The sequence below is a fragment of the Osmerus eperlanus genome, chromosome 15 (assembly GCF_963692335.1).
Source record: "Osmerus eperlanus chromosome 15, fOsmEpe2.1, whole genome shotgun sequence".
In the NCBI taxonomy this organism is placed as follows: Eukaryota; Metazoa; Chordata; class Actinopteri; order Osmeriformes; family Osmeridae; genus Osmerus; species Osmerus eperlanus.
In genome coordinates, this window is record NC_085032.1 from 12833031 (window position 1) to 12853427 (window position 20397).

The following is a 20397-nucleotide window of genomic DNA, read 5'->3' on the forward strand; positions in this document are numbered from 1 at the left end:
TGTGTGGGATGTCAACATGTCCACTAGCAAAGTAGATCTTTTTGGTAGATCTTTTTAATCAACAATAGTGTTCATTATAGAAACAGTATATTTGTGAAGTAAATACACATCATGCAATACTCAACTTTGCCCCTAGAAGCAGCAGAGGTCAGTTCAGTTCACTCTACAAACAGTAACATAAACCCTCTACTTTCACTCTCATACTAATAATGGTTTAGTTGATTAGAAGCTGCTATCATGCATAATCACTCTAACGGACCACACAACTCTGAAGCACTAGGCTGGACTGAGAACAATAAAGTTATATCAAACTCTTCTACTGGCTCTTTATACAGCAAATCAGTTTATTGTCTTTAAATAATTCTATATAAACGTTTAAGGTTTCTTTTATTCTTCATCTGATCTCTCTTTTGTACACCCTAAATAAGTTAAATTCAACCATTGAATTTAGTTTATTTTTTACATCCAGTCACATCCTTCATTGTTGCATCAGTAAAGTTGATGACATCACAGAGCTCCCCTGGTAACAGTAACTAACACCCAGACCAGTTCACATACCCTTGACGTTCACAGACATCTCACACCCTACACAAGCACCAGAAGAAACTAAACACAGACAAAATGATGCTGAACATGGTAGAAAACTGACAGTCCCACACACTCACTGGGATTCCTGTCATTTTATTTGTATTGTTTTGTTTTGCCTTTCTTATGAGTCCGTTTTGATGTAAACAACAACAAAAACACAACAACAACAAAAACACAAAGTTGACGCTGTGATATTACAGAAGTGTTTCAATTCAACAAACTAATCTTATTGGCTCTCTGTCTGTCCCGTTTCCTCCTATGTCATTTCCTGTTCCACGCCTTCACTCAGAAACCTAAATCCCCTCCTCCCAGTCTCTAATCCATCCCTAAACCCCACCCCCTTATGCACTTGCGTTTACTAACGTTAGTAATCTCTTCACTACCTGTGGAATCCTCTAGGAGCAGCAGAACTCGCTCCAGTGCATAGAAGGAAAGGCTTTAGGGGTTGATTTGAGACGCCCCCCTCGTCTCTACATTGTCGCAGCCAGTCCAAGTTAGTCTAAGATGGGCAGACATGTCACCATGTTGCATGTAGTTTCTCTCCATTGGTTAACAGGGTTGTAGTTCCTCTATGACAGCTGCTTCATGTCGTACATGGGGACCTCCGTCTCCCCCTCCTTGGCCTCATCTGCTGCCTCTGTGGCCACCTCAGTGTAGGCCTTCTCTGGGCTGCCTTTGCGGCCCTTCGGGGGGGGTACGGGGGCGGCCCCCTCCGCTGCTCCCTCTGCCCCCTCCTGGCCCTCGGCCACTGTCCTCTCTTTCTTCAGGTTGACATTCTTAGCGATGGACTCCTTGAGTCTCTCGCCGGACTGCTTCAGCCGCTCTCCGGACTGCCGGATCTTCTCTCGGCGTTCCGTGGTGACGATGCGCTCGCCCAGCTTGTTGACCTTGGTGCCCAGGTTCTCCCTGGTCTTGGCCATGTTCTGGCGGGAGAACGTGGCCTTGAAGCTCTCGATGCGACTCAACCCCACCTTCTTGACCTGTGCGGTGGAAGACTCCTTCTCCTCCACCACCATGTACTCCTCGTCCGACTCGGACGGAAGCTCAAACTTGTCCGGTTCTATTTCGGCCGCTGCTGCAGCCGCTGCTTCTTCTTTGGGTTCCTTAGGTGGAGTCCCCACGGCTGGTACCTCGTTTTCACCCTAGGAGGAGAGAGGAGAACATCGTGAGAACCTCAGGAAGGCATGAAAAGGAGGATGGGGAAACAGGGAAGCGTAACATGAATCTAGCGTTGAGGCTCCTGCTGTGCATGTGACAGGGTTTATATACAGCCAACACACCCCAAGGGAGAACCCCAGGCAGTCTATCAGGATGCTGAGTACAAAGTAAACATGAAAAACAACTACTGACAAGTATCACTTCCATGCATTGCACCAGTGTCTAAACCAGCCTATCAGCCGGTGAATTCCACACCAGAAAGCGTGTAGTATTTAGTAAGTCATAAAGTCATAGCAAATACAATAGTTACATACAATGTTCATGTGCTATTGTCTTAAAACTGCTACTACTTCCTACATGAACGTCCATTACAACGATTGAGTGACAATATAACCACTACTGAAGATGTCTCCAAGAACGGTAAATCATTTAAAGCTATAAATAGGTGGCCAGAAGTCAGTGAGATATGGATACCTCCTCCAAATATATCCTTCCAAACTCTTGCCAATGTGTGGTCTCTAACACAACTTTGATCAAGAACACTTCTTAATCCTAATTTTCCTGTGTGTAGCCGTCCTTTGCTCTATAGTGAAATACTCTGAGCTTTTAAATACACTTCTGGAAAGTGCAGACACCAAGTTCATAGGGGAAACAAATGTTTATTGTCATGCGCATCTCAGTGTCAGCATCTAACTTATAATAACACACAGGGCCAGGTTATATTTCAAAATGAATACTTTATTTTATGAGATGCACTTTATTTGAGCTGCCACTGCACAGTATATCACTATAGAGCTACCAAAGTGGTGGAAATAAATAAAAACATCGAAATTTACGTTTACTAAGTTATCAACTTAGACATCAGCACCATGCCAGTTTCACTTCACTGACCAACCCGATAAGACAGCTATAAAATATTGTCTCAGCTTGACAAACCAGGGTTTTTCATGTTAATCAATTTGTTATAAGTTATATCACACATGCAACCAATTTTTCCCTGAGTAATCAATCAACCAACAATTAGTTTTAGCTTAAGATGTCAGAATGAATGAATGAATGAGCTGCTGAACTGGACAGACAGACACCAAGCCCGACCATGTGACCGTTCCATGAGGTCTTATCATATGATGTAAGCAGATGTAATGGTATGTCTCTCTCTGTCTTCTGGTTCCAGAGGGACCTGGACATGCTTCCAGAACGTTCACCACGATTCTCCAGATCACTGGTCCTTTCAAGAGATGTTCAGAAAAGAAACCATGACTTAACAAAAAAAAAAGAGGGTTTAAATGACATTTGTATCCAACTGTAGGAATACAAACATACTAATAGTATCTAACGCTGCCATGAGCTACATTGACTTTTAATTTAACTGAAAAAAACAACCTAGAAGTTGAACAGAGAACGTCAAGCTACGATGGAGTCTATAAATACTCTTACACCTGTTTGGGAAGCTCAACATTAGGCTACACAAGGCTAAACATATCCCTCAGGCATGTCTGGACTACTTTTACACTGCTAGCACGTAAGAAGCAAATGTTGAGAGCTGAATCTCTCTCTACAGTAAATGCAAGCTGGGGACTTTATCCCCAGCCAACCAATATTGTTGTTAGTTAAGCAACAGAATCACATACACTCATGGAATCTTAGTCCATGTATGAACAGGTCAAACCTTGTGTCTCATGTGGGGGCATAACCAAAGCATGAGCTTTAACTATAGAATCCCCAGCTTTCTAAACTACGTGTCCACGGCTTACTTAGCTACTGTAGTTTTTCAAAAGTTACTTTTCAAAAGTTACTACATTGTCTCAATTGTATCTCTACTGTGACAACCCAGTCCTGAACAAGCTTGATCAGCCAGTAAGCTAACAAGTCATGTTGAGAAGCAGCTTGGCAAGTACACCGCAGTCCTATGGTACATGCATCAGAAGCACTATATGACACTATATGATACCTCATATAAACTCTGACATTTTCAAACCTCGACTGTCTCAGCTATCAGCCTCCCTCTTTTTGCCTTGACATCCCAAACCTCACTGTCGTCTTGCTAACTGAATGTACAATATGGAATAAGCCCCTAATTTGTCTGTCTCTGAACCTTGAATTCCAATTAGTTTCCTTTCCTAATACTGATATTACAGCAGAGTTTGGCCACAGCCTGTTAAAGCCGCGTATATGATAGTTTTATGACGGCCATTTTATCCACTCTTGGCACTGAGCTGACCAATAGCGTTTTTTGGAATAATCCGAATTTCAGGTAACAGACATTCTGACACCATCAACACAAATAGGAATATAGGAAATAGAAAAATCATGTGCAGATATAAAGCTATCACAGCTCTGTCTGTATGAAAGGTTTATGACTGTGAGGTTTTTCATCCCAGTCGCAGGTCATACTGGGCCTATATTAGGAGATGAGGCCTCTGACACGCAGGCTCAGAATAACCCAGAACTCTGACAGTCAGATCAGCTGGCGCTCTCATTTATACCGCCCACTGATTGAACCATGCAGGGATGAAACCACACAGCCGAATATCTACAGTGGCCAGCAAGGGAACCACATAGAGTAGCTTGCTAGCATGGAGAAGAGCTAGCTAGCATGGAGACAAGACAGGAAACATGGAATGCCAGCTCAATATTGAGAATGCAATATTGAAAACTCCTCAATGTCGCAAACGTGTACAAGCATCCTTAGAGCCACAATGTGCAGTAAACTCCCTATGTCGGCCAGTGGGAGAGAGTTATGCAACTTTACATCACTGAAGATTGTTATGACACCAAACTCAAGAGGTTTGAGGGGGTGTTTGTGGAGTGACGTCATGTTCTTAGACCCCCCACGTGATGACAGTAGAAACTAATTTGTGACAGAGAAAGAGCAGGGTACCAGCTAGGGGCATTGTTAGACATAAAACTCTACTGGGGCACAGGCCCCTATTCATATCCCTTTTTTTTCTTCCAAACTTGCTGCGCACAATGAACTACTCGGCTATAGAAACTTTCCTTGCTTAACCCACTATACAACAGTTCAGGGACGCAAGTTTGATATCAGCTTTGGCAGGGACATCAATAGTTAATGCGAGCGCACACATTTTTGCTAAGTCCTACACCTGGACTTCTGTATGCGTGCTGCAGTGGCTATTTGGCAAGCTCAGAAGAGCGTGCTAACATGGAATTCTGCGTGCATCGGTTTGTGTTTTCGGTTAAACTGCTTTGATTTTACAAGCGTTGATTGGGACACTGCGTTTATTTTTCCGGGATTATCAATCTAAATGAATGCACTGACTAATAAAGTAAATTGTTAAAACTCAAACTTTAGATTTTACTGGGGCACAGCAGATTTATACTGGGGCACGTGCCCCAGTAAAAAAGGTCTAACGGCGCCCCTGGTACCAGCAGTATGTCAGTACAGCGATCACACCCTAGTCACGTACAACAGCAGAAGGCTAGGGTTGGTCCTGTACGTATCATGAAACACAGAATTCCATTTTCATGATTGAATAGTTGGATTTATGCAGTTTACAAATAACCCTCCTTAACAGCACAGCATGACTCAGTAGTAACACCTGCATGTTCAGATTTTCATGAACAGTACACAGCCACTCTCAAGTCTATAAACAAAAACTTAAGCCCAACAAAACTCTGAATCTGAATATTTTGTACAGACAGATGTGTTCTTGACAGAAAACTCCTGCTTGACCTCTCTTTTCTTTGACCTCCTCTCTTCTTGGCCTGAAATTAAAATGGCTGCCTGCATCTCCTTCTGCTTGTGCCTATCGTGACAGATCTTAACCTAACCTGGGTCACTGTCCACAACATGGGTCTAACCTCCTATAGGACTGCTCTCAACCTGTTCAAATCAACAGGCAAGCGTCCTGGAGTGTCGGTAATCTCTTACCTGGTAGATAACCACCCTGAACTTGTTCTTGGCCAGCAGTTCAGCCTGTGTGGCCTCCACCTTCTTCACACGGAGGTTCTGGTTCTCCACCCGGACCCGCACATCCTTGACGTTGCAGCTGACCTTGCGGGTCTTCTCCAGGAGTTTCCCCACGGAGCCGGAGGTGACGGCGTGGTCGGAGCTGAGCTTCACCACGTCGGCCTGGATGCTCTTCACGCTGCTCTCCAGCTCCAGCTGACGCTCCTCCATGCGGCTCTGACACGCCTGCACGTTGTCGATGATGCCCGCCACGCGCTCCAGCAGCGCTAGGATGCTAGCGGGGTCCTCCACCGAGCCCAGCTTGTCCGCCATGGCAGTAGGGTTTTGGTGGTTGTGGTTGTGGTGGTGGGGAAAAGGCTCCTACCTAAAAGCCAGGGGGGAAGCTGGAGGAGGAGAGATCCACACAGGGAGGGTGTAAGTCTGCAGTTGTAGCCTAAGAGAGGGTGCCTGTCGGCAGATGGGACGTCCCTGGGCTGGTGGTGTCTGGTGGGGTCGGAGAGGGAGGGCTGTGGAAGGGCTGGAGCATCGGGGCTGACGACCCCAGAGAAGAGGAGGACAGGACCTGAACTGGACCGGAGTTACCCTTCAACTGGTGTGCTACACCTGACCCCAACAGACCAACACAGTGACTCCACCTCTCTCGGGGTAGGGGTGAGAGAGCGAGCAGGAGAGAGAAGACAGACAGGGGCATCAGACATGCGTTAGATACGTCTATTAATACTCGGTGTAAAATGACTCCTGTGCATAGCAGAGAGATGTGTGTATTTGGGAAAGTGGAAACCCCCTTCTCTGGTCTTTCTTTCATCATCTCAATCAGCTCCCCTCCTGTCCTGGACCCGCTAAGTGGATAACGCTTTGCCTGTTTCAGAACTTCGGGGGGAAGTATGTTCCGTCCATTCCATCTTCTTCTCTATAGGACTCCATAGATTCTGTGGAGAGCTTTACATGGCTCATCCAGAGATGGAGTGGAGAGTGTGCAAGGGATGCCACATACTTTACATAATTGTACCCCCCCACACCCCCATGTCATATTGATACTAGGTGACTATTGTAGCTTCGGAGTGTGCTTACAAACAGAGATCATAAGTCTTATGACCCATTATGGAGCTTATTCACTGTAGTGTTTCTCTCTGCCTGCGATCCATGAAGTAATCCACATTTGATACTGGGAGGGATTGATGTCCAGCGCCTGCCTGTGTGATGATGCCTTGTGTGACGGGGAGGGCATATGCAGGTTATCTTTGGTGCGTCACGTCACCTGGGCTGCGTTTGATCAAAGAACAGATGCAAGGAGGAGTACCGTCACTGCATTTCTGCTGGGCATATCTGCGGTGGGGCGCTAAGCTGGTAATCAGGGCAGCTCAGGGGAAACTCCCATCCCTGACTCCTCCTCTCGTTATAGTCTGAATATAACACACCCTATAAGCAGCATATTCCACTCCTACATCAACAACATAGATACAGATCAGTTACTCTACAACTATCAAGGCATTATAATTAAGGGGGAGGGAGGAAGTGGGGGAGAAGAGGGAAGGGGGGTGGTGGAGTAAACTCACTATGTCTCTTTCCAAAATACCAAGAGGTCAGGCCTTTTGTTGCCTGGCAACCAGCCCAAGTGGATCCTTTTCTTTTCAGGGAGGGGGGCGAAGGGAGGTGTGAGTAAGGGGTCTTGCTGGGTAGGGGAGGAGAGAGGGGCGTGCAGGAGGACAAGTGAAGCAGGGAGGCAGACGGGGAGGGCTTTAGATGTGGGGAGGGCAGCTAAGAGGGGAGATGGTCCGACAGGAGGGTGGAGAGGTTCTTCACGGGGGTGTGGGGATGAAGAAGGGGGGTAGTCACAGGGGGGCAGTACAGCTCCTAAACCTACCCCACCAGCTGTTGTCTATGAATATACCCCTAAACGTGGGCAGTTCTATAATTGCCCCCCCTGTGGTTCTCCTTGCACCTCTCTGCCCCCACGCCTCTCCCAGAAGAGAGGTGCTGGGACTCACTCGGTCTTCCTTCAACTTTCGCAGCGTGACACAGGGTTTAACATCGACGTCTCCTTGTGACTCTGTCATGTCAACTCCTGGTTCGTTTTAGAAGTCTCTGCATTCCAAAGAGGCAGTTACTCAATCGCATGTCTTTCTAGCCTGCTGAAAACGAGACTCAACTGCTCTTGTAACTGACCCTTTTAAGATTTAAGATTCTCTGTCTCCCTCTGCTGTTCTGCCATAACCTCCGGGGCCTGCATTAGCGTAGGATTATAGATGTTTAGTGCTAAAATGCTGCTTAATTGGTTGAACTGTGGAAGATCCCTTAGGTCATCTACAAAGTGAACAAGCAGCTTTAGTTTAGAGGAATTTAATACTATTTAATACTAACTACTGTACATCACTAAACACAGCTTCACAGTTCATGCAATTAGCAAGATCTACAATAGATTTAGCTTCGTTTAAGACTATTTTTCCAACATGAGGAACAACAACAACAACATCAACAAGACCAACACTGGGACACTGTAAACAAACAAATTATAAAAACATTTAAATAATTGGCAAGTTAAAAACCTTTCTTCCCTGGAACAGCATACTAGGACATTAACAAAACAAACAGCACACGGGAGCCCGCCTCATTCATAGAAAAACAGCATTTGGTATTCAGGTGTACAAAAGTAAAGATGAAGTAGATTTAAGAGATATGAGAGAAAGGTGTCCGTGGATAGTGCCTGTTCTGTTGGCACAGAGGCTGCCGCACAGCGGCACTGAGAGAGAGGACAGAAAGAAAAAAATGGCTGTCCTTTTTCTGCCTGTTGAAAAATAAAAGACTGACGTGTTCTGATGCAGCAATCTTGCAAAAGTGACTGCTGCACTTGTCCAGAGGAGAAAAAAAAAACAGAATAAGGCCCCAATAAAACAGAGAAAATTTAAAAAAGAGGCACAAAACTATCATTATCAAAATGCAGTTCTTGTGGTACCAAAATGTGTAGGAAAGAAAGACACCAGAAGTTACATCATCCTGGAGGAAGTGCCGGAGGGGAAGTGACCTAGGTGTTGCTTCTGTCTCCGCCCCCTTTTGTTCTGGTTACACCGCCTGTTGTGGAAGAATAACACATCAGTTCCCAGTAGACTGAGAGCTAGCTCTAACTATCCTTGTCTATGGGTATCTGGGTGAATCTTTTAGAGGCAGCGTTTAGAAGAGTTCCCACACCTGGTGAAGCACATAACCACGGCAACGATGACAGCAATTTGGACGGCTCCTATGATGGCTGCAATGAGGACGTAATGCAGCTTCTGACCACTAGGGACAACATAGAGGATGTTGAAGTCCTGGATTTCCTCACACTGGAGGCCCCCATAGCCTGGCTCACACCTGGGGGACACACACAGTTAGACACACCCACACAACGCCAGCAGGTGAACAGTCTAACGTACAGTACTAAATGACAGGAAAGGAAAACAGGCATGTCATTGTCCAATCATGCAATCTTACCGGCAGGTAGGGAGGTTCTGTATCATCTCACAGTGGCCGTGCTCACAAAACTGGGCGTAGTCATCTGAACAGGGGGAGGGACTTCCTCCATACACCTTATCCTCCTCTGGTCCTGATAGGTCTGTACAGGGAAACAGGAAGCAGTCACAGATGTGGAATTAGAAAAGCTTAGAACTCTCAGTACAACTCTATGGTGACATCATGTCACATGGTACAGATAAAGGGAAAGAGTGACCAAAAAGAGATAGTATGTCTGTGCGAGCAATCGCTCCTACCAAATAGTTCAGGCTTGTTTTTCACCACCTCCTCCTTCTTTCCTTTCTCTGAAAGCAGAGGAAACATGTTCAAGAGAACATTGCATGTGCCTCAGCCTCCATCATCCTGAGTAGACGGTCAGAGTGACTTTGAGCTTTTATTGGATCTGATCGGTTGTAATGGGTTTTTTCAGTCGTAAGAAGTTGTAGTAACATTAGAGTCTATGAAGCTAAACTTTATCCAAATTTCACGGGTCATAATCTCAGTGATTGTGTGTGTGTGTGTGTGTGTGTGTGTGTAACTCCAACAGCACCCGGGGGTAAAGCAGCGACACAGTTACATAAACGCTTCATCACATTACTGTACTGTAGCCAGGACCAGCTCAGTCAGTCAGTCACACATACACACACACACACAGACACACACAGACACACACAGACACAGACACACTCCTGAGCTACATAACTAGGACCAGAATCAGTCACACACACATACACACTCGTTGATGTACCCTCATCTCTCCTGGGAAGACCAGCTCAGAGATGTGTGAACGTCCCTGACAGACAGGGATGGTAATGTGTGCATGGAGCAGAGCTACCAGGAGAGCGGAGGGGAGGGAGGGAGGGGAGGGAGGGGGACATGGAAGATAGACAGCCATGCTTGTCTGTAGTGAGTGCATGTGTGGGTATGTGTGTGTATTTCACCACTGCTAGAGCTTTCAGCCTGCCTAGTCAGCATAAAGGTCCCAGCAATGACTCAGTGATGGAGGCTTTTACGACAATAACTCTGACTAGTGCTGCTGTTCAAACACACATCAGGACACACACAACACCAGCGTAGCTCTCTGATCGATGGTGATACGGGAGGAGTCCTTTCATTTAGATTTACATTTACATTTAGGCATTTAGCAGACGCTCTTATCCAGAGCGACTTACAGTAAGTACAGGGACATTCCCCCGAGGCAAGTAGGGTGAAGTGCCTTGCCCAAGAACACAACGTCATTTGCACAGCCAGGAATCGAACCGGCAACCTTCAGATTACTAGCCAGATTCCCTAACCGCTCAGCCACCTGACTCCCTTTCAGCCTGGGAACAGTGTTTCTTTATCGGGCTCCCCAGCTCAACTGTCAGCTACAGGGCTGACTGAGTCAGACTAACTGCTGATCCACCTGCCTTTATCCTAGCTGTTTGGTTAAAATCTACTACATAGTTAATGGGACATTGTGGACCTAGTCAGCCAGGCAGATGAATAGTTTATGGGGAGAAACATGGAGTTTCACCTGGATCAGTTCCATTCGGTCAACATGCTGCGGCTGGCTTTTACAGAACACGGCTAAGCACTGTCCACACACAACCCTACTGGCCTGCTTGCTTTTACCCTTCCCCCTCCCTCCCTCCCTCCTCTTATGCTCTCTTCTCTCCCTCCCTCCTTCTCCCCAGGATGAGTGAGGTCTTCCTGGAGGCTGGGAGGCCAGATGTTTGCTCACTCATTCATCCGAACGTGGCCCATCTCAACCAGGTCAGCTCTTCATACAACTTACATGAGCAGGGCGCAGGTCTGGGACTGCGCTGTACTGTATGTTACTGTACTGTCTTATACTGTATTTACTGTACAGTTTTATACAGTGCTGTCTTGTACTGTACTGTACAATTTTATTCTGTACTCTACTGTGTTTTACTGTACTCTACTGTTCACGGACACAACATGGATGGTTAGAATAATGGTACCTGTCAGGACAGAGTAATGACAGTAGCTTCTCCTTGTGTGTGTGTGTGTGTGTGTGTGTGTGTGTGTGTGTGTGTGTGTGTGTGTGTGTGTGTGTGTGTGTGTGTGTGTACCTCTCCCTGGACAGCGTCCCACATGCTTGATGTCGATCCTGGCCTGCTTGTGACAGGAAGCCTCTTTGACATGACAGGGCGTGTCATACGAGTTACCGTCTGTCCCACACACTGGGTTGTCGTTGTGACCGCTGCACACGATGTTACACATGCACCTTCACACACAGAACACACACCGTTAACACACTGTTACACACACACCTTCATGCACCGTTAACACACTGTTACACACACACCTTCATGCACCGTTAACACACTGTTACACACACACCTTCACACACCATTAACACACTGTTACACACACACCGTTAACACACTGTTACACACACACCTTCACACACAGAGCACACACCGTTAACACACTGTTACACACACAGAACAAACCCACGGAAAAGGTTCAACACTCACGGCTCATCCTCCGAGTCCTCGTCACACTGAGCTCCAAACTTGCAGCTGCCACACTTTGATGTTTTCTTTCCCCCTCGGCCAGACCCCTCCTCTTCTGGAGGGAAAGAGACAAAGGGAGTGGGGGAGAGGAAGACAGGGAGGTAGAGAGAGGCAGTCTTTCAAATGTGAGAATGAACAGCAGCTCAGTGGACCGGTCTCATTCAAGAATTCCCGTCAGCTGTGCGAGTTCCATCTCCATCTCCCAGCACCAGTCCTGCTAGCACACTGGGACACCCAGCACCAGTCCTGCTAGCACACTGGGACACCCAGCTGCATCAACAGAGGAGGGTCGGTCTAAACCTGATCAGGTCTGGACCAATATAGAGACATAGGGCTGAGGTACTGTACCTGCGTCTCCAGATCCTGAACCTCCTTCTGAGGTGAGAGAGACAGAGAGAGAGAGAGAGAGAGAGAGAGGGGGGGGGGGGGGGGCGTTAGACTGCCTTTCAAAACTTCCTTCCACAATCGACACAGAACAATAAAGTTTTGGAGTGTTTGAATGTGAGGTTCTGACCGGAGAAGCAGGCTCCCTCAGAGCGCAGGGAGAGGTTCCTCTGCTGTTTGCACGCCGCCCGCCGCAGGAAACACTCGTTCTGGTAGGTGTCTCCGTTGGAGCCACACACCGGGATGTACTTCTTATGGCACTGAGGACGGGGGAACAGGAGAGACCGACGTGACCGAGACAACCAGGTCATGAGGACTAGAGACAGCCTGAGAGACTATGGAGATACAAGAGCTCTGGGGTGTGACTGGCTGGATGGTGGTGTGACCGAGCGAGTGTGGCTCTCTCAGGTATTCTCAGGTACTCTGAGGTACTCTCAGGTACTCTCAGGTACTCTGAGGTACTCACATGGAACTGGCAGACACATTTGAGGTCGGCTCCGTTCTCTCTGCAGGTTCCTCCGAACCGACACGTTCCTGCGTCACACACTCTTAGGTCACTCTTCTTTTCTGACAGATCTGAGGGAGGAAGAAAAGATGGAGAGAAGGAGAGAGAGAGAGAGAGAGAGAGAGAGAGAGAGAGAGAGAGAGAGAGAGAGAGAGAGAGAGAGAGAGAGAGAGAGAGAGAGAGAGAGAGAGAGAGAGAGAGAGAGAGAGAGGAGAGAGAAGCAGAGAGAGAGACCTCTTCAGACCAGACTATGCCAGGCCTGGTCTACAGGACTAAAGCAATATTCTGTAAATGATTGTTCATCCAGAGAACTCCCAGTCTGTGAGCCTGTGTGAGCAGAGTGGTTGCTAAGGCCTCAGCTGCCAGGAGACCCAGGCCTGTTCAGAGGGCTAATTATGGTCTGTTTCCAGAGAGAGCCATAACCACAGGGAATAAGAACATGTCGGAGACAGGTTAATACAGGAGCTCAGAGCAGGGGGACATGGTTCACACACACACACACCCTCCACATACATACACACGGCACACATACACACACCGACCCTTTAACCTGAGCCTTGTCCCGATCACAATGACCCTGATGGTTGACCTAATCAATACAGGTCAGCGATGATGCCTCGCCAACGAAGAAATAATGAATAATGCTTCCTTCTAGAGAACCATAGAAAACTCAACCAGCTAACCAAATATGATAGAGTTCTTTAGTGTGTATGGTTCCTTCTGAAGAACCACAAATAACTCATTAAGAGAATCCAGAGTACTAGTATACAGCCTACATGTGGGCAGCAAGCTGGGTCCTTTTAATATAGCTATAAATATTAGGCAAACCATCAATAAACCATGTCTTATTGTTCATTATTCATCTGATTTAAAATGCTTAGAAATGTGAGCTGTGAAACTCTGAACAAGTGGATAATATTGTTTAAACAAACAGTGAACTAACAGAGCCAAGTCTTTGTCTCCCCGTCAGGGTCTACGAGACTATTTAAAGGCAGCTTTCTCAGTCAGCCAGAAAGGACCGAAGGCTGCCAGATGTTTCGTCAATAATTGAGTGAATGGTGATATCTGGGTTTTATCGGTTAGATACTACTTGTCAGTTGCCAGCCATACAAAAATACGTGTTTGTTTACAAAAATAAATATATCGATTCAGTACTTGAGTTTTCACTCACCAAGGCAGTCCTTGTCTTTCCCCGGGACACACTCTCCGCTGTGGAGGTACGAGGAATCCGCTCTGGGTAGAGTGGAGACGAGCAGCACGCATAGGACGGAGGAGAGTAGTCGGCCCAGAGAGTCTCCGTGACCCGGGGGTTGGTAACCGTTGGACATGATGCTAACTTGCTAGCTAACGGTGCTGAAAACAACAGCGATATGGTCCGTAGTACTGCAGATCAGAATAACGGTATCCTCATTCAGCCCGACACAGAAAGAGATGGACCGCGCGTGCAGAGAATGTGGTTAAACAGCAACGTTTTTGTGTATCTTGTTCAGTTTTGTCCCAGTTTATGAATACGGTTTCATTATTGCAGAATAAGGAACGTCTCCCGACCCGGCAAAATGACAAAGATCATTTCAGCAATACTATCTCACAAACATCGCAGACAGGCCCACTGATATCGGCGTATTTTCTCTATTGATCGAACGTCTGGGCAGTCGCGCTGGGTGTGTAAAGGAGAAATTAGACTGTTGCAGTTTTACCTTTTGACGTGTCTCAATTTCATCCCAGAGTCAGAGCGGTATCAATATCCCTCTCAAACGCTTTCTTCCTTCAAACCACTCAATCGTGCATTTAAGTACACAAAATAAGCGGTGCTATTTTTGCAATTTAATCACACAATGTCAAAGGATTTGTGAATCAGCATCAACAAAGGACCCCGGTGATGCTGGAGGACCGGATGACGTGTGGAGACCACCCCCAATCGGCGGAGCGGCTCTCGTGCTCTGCTGTGGGGGGTAAAGACCTAGTGAGAGAGGGGGAGGGTAGGGCCTCTTCAGACATGGCAAACATTTTAACAATCTCGTCCTAAATACATTTGGATAATATATGAATGTAAGCAAAGCACATATAAACTCCCAATGTATTTATGACCACATTTTCAAACTAGACTGAAACGTGTAATACCCCTCCAATTACTGTCTCTTTCTCTCTCTCTCTCTCTCTCTCTCTCTCTCTCTCTCTCTCTCTCTCTCTCTCTCTCTCTCTCTCTCTCTCTCTCTCTCTCTCTCTCTCTCTCACACACACACACACACACACACACACCCCCCCACACACACACACACACACACACACACACTGCTAGTATGAGTCCCGTACTGTCCAGAACTATAGACTTTAGGGGTAACATAAAAGGACTATATGTTGTGTGATGAAGATGAACATAGTCATAAGGTGTTACAGGAGAAACACATGTGCAGGCTATTATGGAGGAACTGTAGCGGTCTAAGGCCCTGGTTTTGGTGTGAGGTACACAAGTGTTTGGGATGTTGGATAGAGTCAAACGTGTTTAATGATTAGAGCATGGCTACTGGCTTACCATTTACGCTGAGCTTTCAAAAAAAGAGCTTAACCGTAATGTGTTCATGATTGATGTGATTCCATCATCCACCAGTAGGTGACACTCGTAGCGCCCTTTTCGGAGTGCTCATTTTTTATTTCAGTCAAACAGGCCAGAAAAGCATAGAAACCTTAGAACTCAATTTTCAGCGTCTGAAAGACACCTACACCATGCACAGAGCGTCACACGACGAACCTAATGCTATACATGTAGGCCTACGCCGGTATTAACAGACAGCAACATTTTAATTGAAACGTAGGCTACTGTATAGCCGCTGGTGTGGTATGTCAATTGTTCTTCCGCCACCACTAGATGGCGCTGACAGACCACGTGTCCCAGTAACAAGCGCCATACAGCTGGCAGAGGGAGAAGAGAGGAGAAGCTTATTGTATTTCAGTCTCCATGGCTGACACACACATACACACACAGTGACAGGGTAGATCCACGTGTTTATTATTAGACAGAACAGGTCACAGAGGACAGGACAAGCTGGTTTCTGATTGGATAGTTGAAACCAGTTACAGTACATATTAGTGAGAATTACTGTTCAGAATCCTCTCCAGTACTTCAGCTGTGCTTGATTCAGATTGCTTGCTTCACCTCCACCATATAATACTGTCAGAAATGCATAACCCACCCATCGAACATGCCAGGGAGACGAATCAAACATCCTCTCAATGGATTCCACCCAGGTGTGGTTAGAGGGAGAGATATGAATTCAATAGTCACAAACTGCAGGTGGGCTGCTGACCTACAACTCAGAGGCTACTGTGTGGTGCTAAGAACAAAGCGGGATACATGAACAGATTGCTACAACAACAGGCTTCAATGTCCTTTCTGTTTGGATGTGACATTGACTTTGATTTTACAATGGCTAGAGTGACTTACCTGCTACTTTGTGGAAGTTCACCGGTTGCCAGGCAACCATACAGTCTGTTCATCTCTGTTTTTGAGAGGTGACTAGTGCTAGTGAGTGACAGTGCATGAATCTCAGGCAGAAGCTAATATATAGACTCCCTAACAAGCAACACGGGCCAAACAGCATACGTACAAGTTCAACAGCATACAAATATTGAAACATTGGTATTTAGACAACGTAGTTTAGTCAGTGCATACATGGACGTGTTGTCTTCTAACACTCAGACAGTTAGAGATGACGAACAACGTAACATCATCTAACCCCATACATTTGGCCCCTCCCTCCCAGGTATCACCCGTCACCTTTCCCAGGTTTTCCGGTTCCGAAACTTCAGGTTCCAGGCCCCTCCCCCTCTTGTCCCAGGCATTCCACCTCCTGTGATTGGTCAAGCCCCGAGTCCGTCCGAGAGATCATCTGTAGCTTCTCTTTGTTGGAGAACTTCCTTTTTCCTGCTCCCTCTGAAGCCTCACTTCCTGCATGGCTCTCTTCCTCATCGCCGGCTTCCAATGACCTCTGACCTCTGTCCAGAACTGTCATGTGACTGAAGGTAGCCACCTCACTGGACTCAAACGACTCCCCCCCCATGCTCCCTAGTTTAGTATAACCCGTGCAGCTGTAGCTGTCTAACCGGGGGCAGCTCAGTCTCCTGGAGCAGTCCACTGCATGGCCGGAGGGGGGGGAAGCACTGAGGGAGAGGTGGGAGGCCGTGGGCCTGTGGGTTTGATCAGGGGAGGAGGAGAGGAGCTGGGCCTGGGAGCCCTGTGTCACTCCCGTGAGGCTGCAGCTGCTCCTGGAAACCTCTACCCAGTCCTGAGTCCTACCTGTCTGCACCTTCCCTTCTCCATCGCCCCCAGCGCCCCCTAGGCCCCCGAGGCCCGCCCTGTTCCCCCTCCCTGTCTCGGCCCTGGCTGACGGCCGTCGCTGGTGATGCTGGCTGGAACGACGGGACGAACGGGTCAGTGGCAGGGTAAAGGAGTGGACAGAGGGGGCCGCTGAAATCACACTGTCCCACTGCCGAGGGCTGGGGGAGGGGGGAGAAGAGACTGAGGAGGGGGGAGGAGAGGGGGGGGGCTGACGGGGAGGGGTGGGGGGTGCCAGTCCATGCTCTTGACAGATGCTATAAACAGGGTCTGTGAAGTGAGGCTTCTCCATTTCTGTCCCCCCCAGCCTTGTCAGAGATGATCCTGATGGTGACCCCTGACCTTCCTCCTCCTGTCCTCCCCCATGCTCTGCCCCCCCTTGGGGCCACGATGTCCTAGCCAATAGGGCAGCAGCATAGGCAGCGCTTGACTTCCCCTCCAAACCTTTTGATTGGACGTAGTTGACAAAGCCATTGAGTGGTGAGCATTCTTTGCGCAGGCTGTGGACGTCGATCACCGTGGAGTAGATGTCTCGGAGATTGATTATTTTGGTCTTTTTGTCTCTATCCTCGTGCAGAACAGCATTGGCACAGATGAAGAGGAAGATGCCAATTCCCATGATGAGAGGTCCTAACACCTGCCAAAACACACACACTGATTACTCACAAAGATTGCACACAGAGATTAGACACACATGGTACACACTAAATTCCATACATCTAATACACACACATCAGTCTGATCTGCACACATACTCAAAGTAAGTCTCCAGCCTACCTTCAACATGTCTGAGTAGAGGTACTTATCCATGAACTCTTCCAGGAAGCTGCGTGGTGCCTGGACAGAGTTTGTGCCATTAGCCCCGGTGAAACCGGTAGAGCGGTTCACCAACTCCTGACCCACCGCTGCCACCCTGGTGGGTCCTGGGTAGAGAAGGCTGTCCCGAGGCCAGTAGCCCAGGATGGCCATAGCCACGCCCACCAGCAGGATGACCAAGCCCACAGCAGCGACCAGCCCGGAAAGGGAGCAGAGCTGCAGCTTCCCCTGAACCACCACCACCTCGTTCCTCCTCTTCTTCCTGGCCTTCCTCTTCCTCCGATTCTCCGCCCGTGTCTTGGAACGCAGAGAGTCCTGCCGGCGTGCATTGATACGCAGCAAGCCCCCTGTGGCGATCATGGTCACCACCTCACTGCCCACTCAGCTGGCCCCACCCACACAGCTGACGGACAGGCTGTAGCTCTCACTCAGCCTGAAGGAGGGAGACGAAGAGGAGGGAGAGAAGGAAAGAGGGGGAAAGAAGTAAAGAAACATGAGAAGAGGGAGAACAAATTTGAGGGGAGAAAAGCGAAGCAGGGAAGAGAAGAGGGGGAGAGTAGGATGTAGGAGAGGGAGAAAGTAGCAGGGAGGGGAGAGCAGCAAGGAGGGGAAAGGGGTAGGGAAGCCAGGGGGAGGAGAGGAGGAGGGAAGCAGGGAGGAGAAGAGGGAAGCAGGGAGGAGGAGAGAGGGAGAGAAGTAGGAAGGTTAGAGGAGCAGGGAGGGGAGATGGGGAGACAAGCCGGTGAGGATGAAAAGGGAAGAGGGGAAGAAGGAGAGGGGGAGAGAAGCAGGAAGAAAGAGAGGAGCAGGGAGGAGAAGGGGAGAGGAGCAGGGAGAGGAGAAGGTGAATGCAGAGTGAAGCCTACTGTCCTCAGGCTCTGTTCATTTGGTGACGGCTTCACATGTGGGAGGAATTAGATATCAACTGGATTAGCACACACACGCACGTACACACACACACACACACACACACACACACACACAATGGATCAGCTGATGATGAGTGTCTTTTCTGTTCTCCAAGATCAAGAGGCTTTTAACGCCTACATCTTCAAACAGACTAACACATACACTCTTCAGGGGCCTGTTCAGTGTAAAGCACTATTGACAAACACAAACTGGCTAACCAGTTGGAACAGTTTATGGTTGCTCAGGATAAAACAGTGGTTACGGGGAAAAGGGAGGAACAGAGATATATAGAAATTGAGAAATAGTAGGGGGGCAACACATACATATCGAAATAAACAAATAGGAGATGGGGGGGGGGGGGCACTGGCCAGTGAGCAGTCATCTCCTGTTCCAACACAGACCAGTGTATTCTGTAGATACTCTCTCTCTCTGTACACATACACAGAGCTGAGGTGTGTGTTTAATGACAGGGAAAATTAGTCCATTAACAGTCATTGACTCCTGGTTTAATGGGTTTTCTACAGACACTCAGAACCTCCACCCGCAGTCAGCGGGAAACAGCGCTGTGTACCAGAAGCCAAGCAAGACTAATAAGCTAAATTAATATTTTCTTTGCTAATCTCACAGGCCTATTATTAACAGCACCACACTAGATTGGACCTGGGGTAGCACTGATATGTGTCCATCCAGAAGCCACAAACAGTTAGCTACGCCACTGAGCTATGGTTATGATGTATGTTCTATCAGCCGAGCTGTCTGTCTGCCTTGACTGTCTTTATAAAGCGCGCACCCACACATACACAAGTAACAAAATTACAAAACGAAGAAATGAACGCCTAGGTGTCTCTTGTGGGCACTTACGCCTGTGCTGTGCGCGCGAAGAGCTGTGTGCTACATGTCTGAACCAAGAGACGCACCGTGAGCACGAGCTGGCGCACGCATGTTGTCAGACATTCATCATTAGTTCACCATGTTTGTTCTGAACATGAATTCTGAATATCTAAACTGTATAAATAGGCTAACAGTATATAAGAGTAATAGTCTATGTTGTATCTCCACAACGCTAAACAAACTGAGGTGTTTCACCACATTGACGCGAGCGTCAGGCATGAGCCAACCACTGTACAACCACGCACGAGCAGCTCACCATTAAGGAAGATTCCATTCCGAGATAGAAAGTTATTCTCTACACGTCGCTGTAGGAAAGACACCGTTGTTATGCAAGTCCACTTAAGGGAAACCGTCCGGCGGTTGGTAGGCTGTGTGTGATCTTGCCCAGGCTCTAGTCCATCTGTTCACCTGCAGCGGTAGAACCTCTCCCGCTTCTCTCAACGCGCCCGCGCTCATTCTCCGGGGAGTGCCTGTCTTTCAGTGAGCCGCGCGCTGCTGGGTGAGTTTATTTTTTTTGCCACAGGGAGTTTTGGAGCTGGCGCGCGGAGTGGGGGAGATGAGCTCTACCACCGTTGTTGCTATGATACCACGGCACAGCAGTCATCGAATGAAACTGCTGCAGGATTTGAATCATTGGCTTCTTCCCTTAATCGTTCACGTGGTAACCAATCGTTGGTCACCAAAGTGTAGGCTATATGGTGGGGACGCGTGAAATAGAGCTGGAGGCCACGGTGACCCCTCTCTTCCGGACCAGGGCTAGCCGGTCAACACTGCAGCCAAATACGGCCGCCTGCTACCCACTCACAGTCAGGCAGTCACCCAACCTGCCAACCTCTGGAATAAACCCAAATCCTAAACTAAGCTATATCCACCT

The 20397-nt window shown here is 47.8% G+C and overlaps 3 protein-coding genes across 8 annotated transcripts; all 3 read right to left on the reverse strand.

The window, feature by feature from the left end:
- Positions 1 to 36: 36 nt before the first annotated feature.
- cavin4b (caveolae associated protein 4b) lies at positions 37 to 6285 on the reverse strand. Its single transcript, XM_062479641.1, has 2 exons — positions 5639 to 6285; positions 37 to 1730 (listed from the first exon to the last, which is right to left on the reverse strand). The coding sequence occupies exons 1-2, from the start codon at positions 5987 to 5989 to the stop codon at positions 1158 to 1160; spliced, it is 924 nt and encodes a 307-aa protein (XP_062335625.1). The 5' UTR covers positions 5990 to 6285; the 3' UTR covers positions 37 to 1157.
- Positions 6286 to 8011: 1726 nt separating this feature from the next.
- Positions 8012 to 14481, reverse strand: LOC134035277 (tomoregulin-1-like). Of its 6 annotated transcripts, none has more exons than XM_062480262.1 (11): positions 14272 to 14480; positions 13746 to 13927; positions 12536 to 12645; positions 12200 to 12329; positions 12034 to 12060; positions 11647 to 11740; positions 11239 to 11393; positions 9421 to 9468; positions 9146 to 9266; positions 8864 to 9025; positions 8012 to 8746 (listed from the first exon to the last, which is right to left on the reverse strand). In XM_062480262.1, the coding sequence occupies exons 2-11, from the start codon at positions 13900 to 13902 to the stop codon at positions 8662 to 8664; spliced, it is 1089 nt and encodes a 362-aa protein (XP_062336246.1). In that variant the 5' UTR covers positions 13903 to 13927; positions 14272 to 14480; the 3' UTR covers positions 8012 to 8661. The 6 variants fall into 6 exon arrangements, with proteins under 6 accessions (XP_062336246.1, XP_062336245.1, XP_062336249.1 ...); XM_062480261.1 differs by having other exon boundaries at positions 13746 to 13957; XM_062480265.1 differs by having other exon boundaries at positions 11647 to 11737; positions 12034 to 12057; positions 13746 to 14481.
- A 1076-nt stretch (positions 14482 to 15557) lies between these two features.
- tmem200ca (transmembrane protein 200C, genome duplicate a) lies at positions 15558 to 20073 on the reverse strand. Its single transcript, XM_062479369.1, has 3 exons — positions 19780 to 20073; positions 17685 to 18156; positions 15558 to 17544 (listed from the first exon to the last, which is right to left on the reverse strand). The coding sequence occupies exons 2-3, from the start codon at positions 18081 to 18083 to the stop codon at positions 16378 to 16380; spliced, it is 1566 nt and encodes a 521-aa protein (XP_062335353.1). The 5' UTR covers positions 18084 to 18156; positions 19780 to 20073; the 3' UTR covers positions 15558 to 16377.
- Positions 20074 to 20397: the final 324 nt, after the last annotated feature.

What these genes read in the sequence shown, in the direction of transcription:
- cavin4b (XM_062479641.1), bottom strand. Translation starts at nt 5,989, where the DNA reads ATGGCGGACAAGCTGGGCTCGGTGGAGGACCCCGCTAGCATCCTAGCG. An exon ending in TCAGGGTGGTTATCTACCAG is followed by an intron (nt 1,731 to 5,638) that starts GTAAGAGATTAC and finishes CTCTCCTCCTAG; the next exon opens with GGTGAAAACGAGGTACCAGC.
- LOC134035277 (XM_062480262.1), bottom strand. Translation starts at nt 13,902, where the DNA reads ATGTCCAACGGTTACCAACCCCCGGGTCACGGAGACTCTCTGGGCCGA. An exon ending in AATGTGTCTGCCAGTTCCAT is followed by an intron (nt 12,330 to 12,535) that starts GTGAGTACCTCA and finishes CCCCGTCCTCAG; the next exon opens with TGCCATAAGAAGTACATCCC. An exon ending in GAGGACTCGGAGGATGAGCC is followed by an intron (nt 11,394 to 11,646) that starts GTGAGTGTTGAA and finishes CTGTGTGTGAAG; the next exon opens with GTGCATGTGTAACATCGTGT.
- tmem200ca (XM_062479369.1), bottom strand. Translation starts at nt 18,083, where the DNA reads ATGATCGCCACAGGGGGCTTGCTGCGTATCAATGCACGCCGGCAGGAC. An exon ending in TCTACTCAGACATGTTGAAG is followed by an intron (nt 17,545 to 17,684) that starts GTAGGCTGGAGA and finishes GTGTTTTGGCAG; the next exon opens with GTGTTAGGACCTCTCATCAT.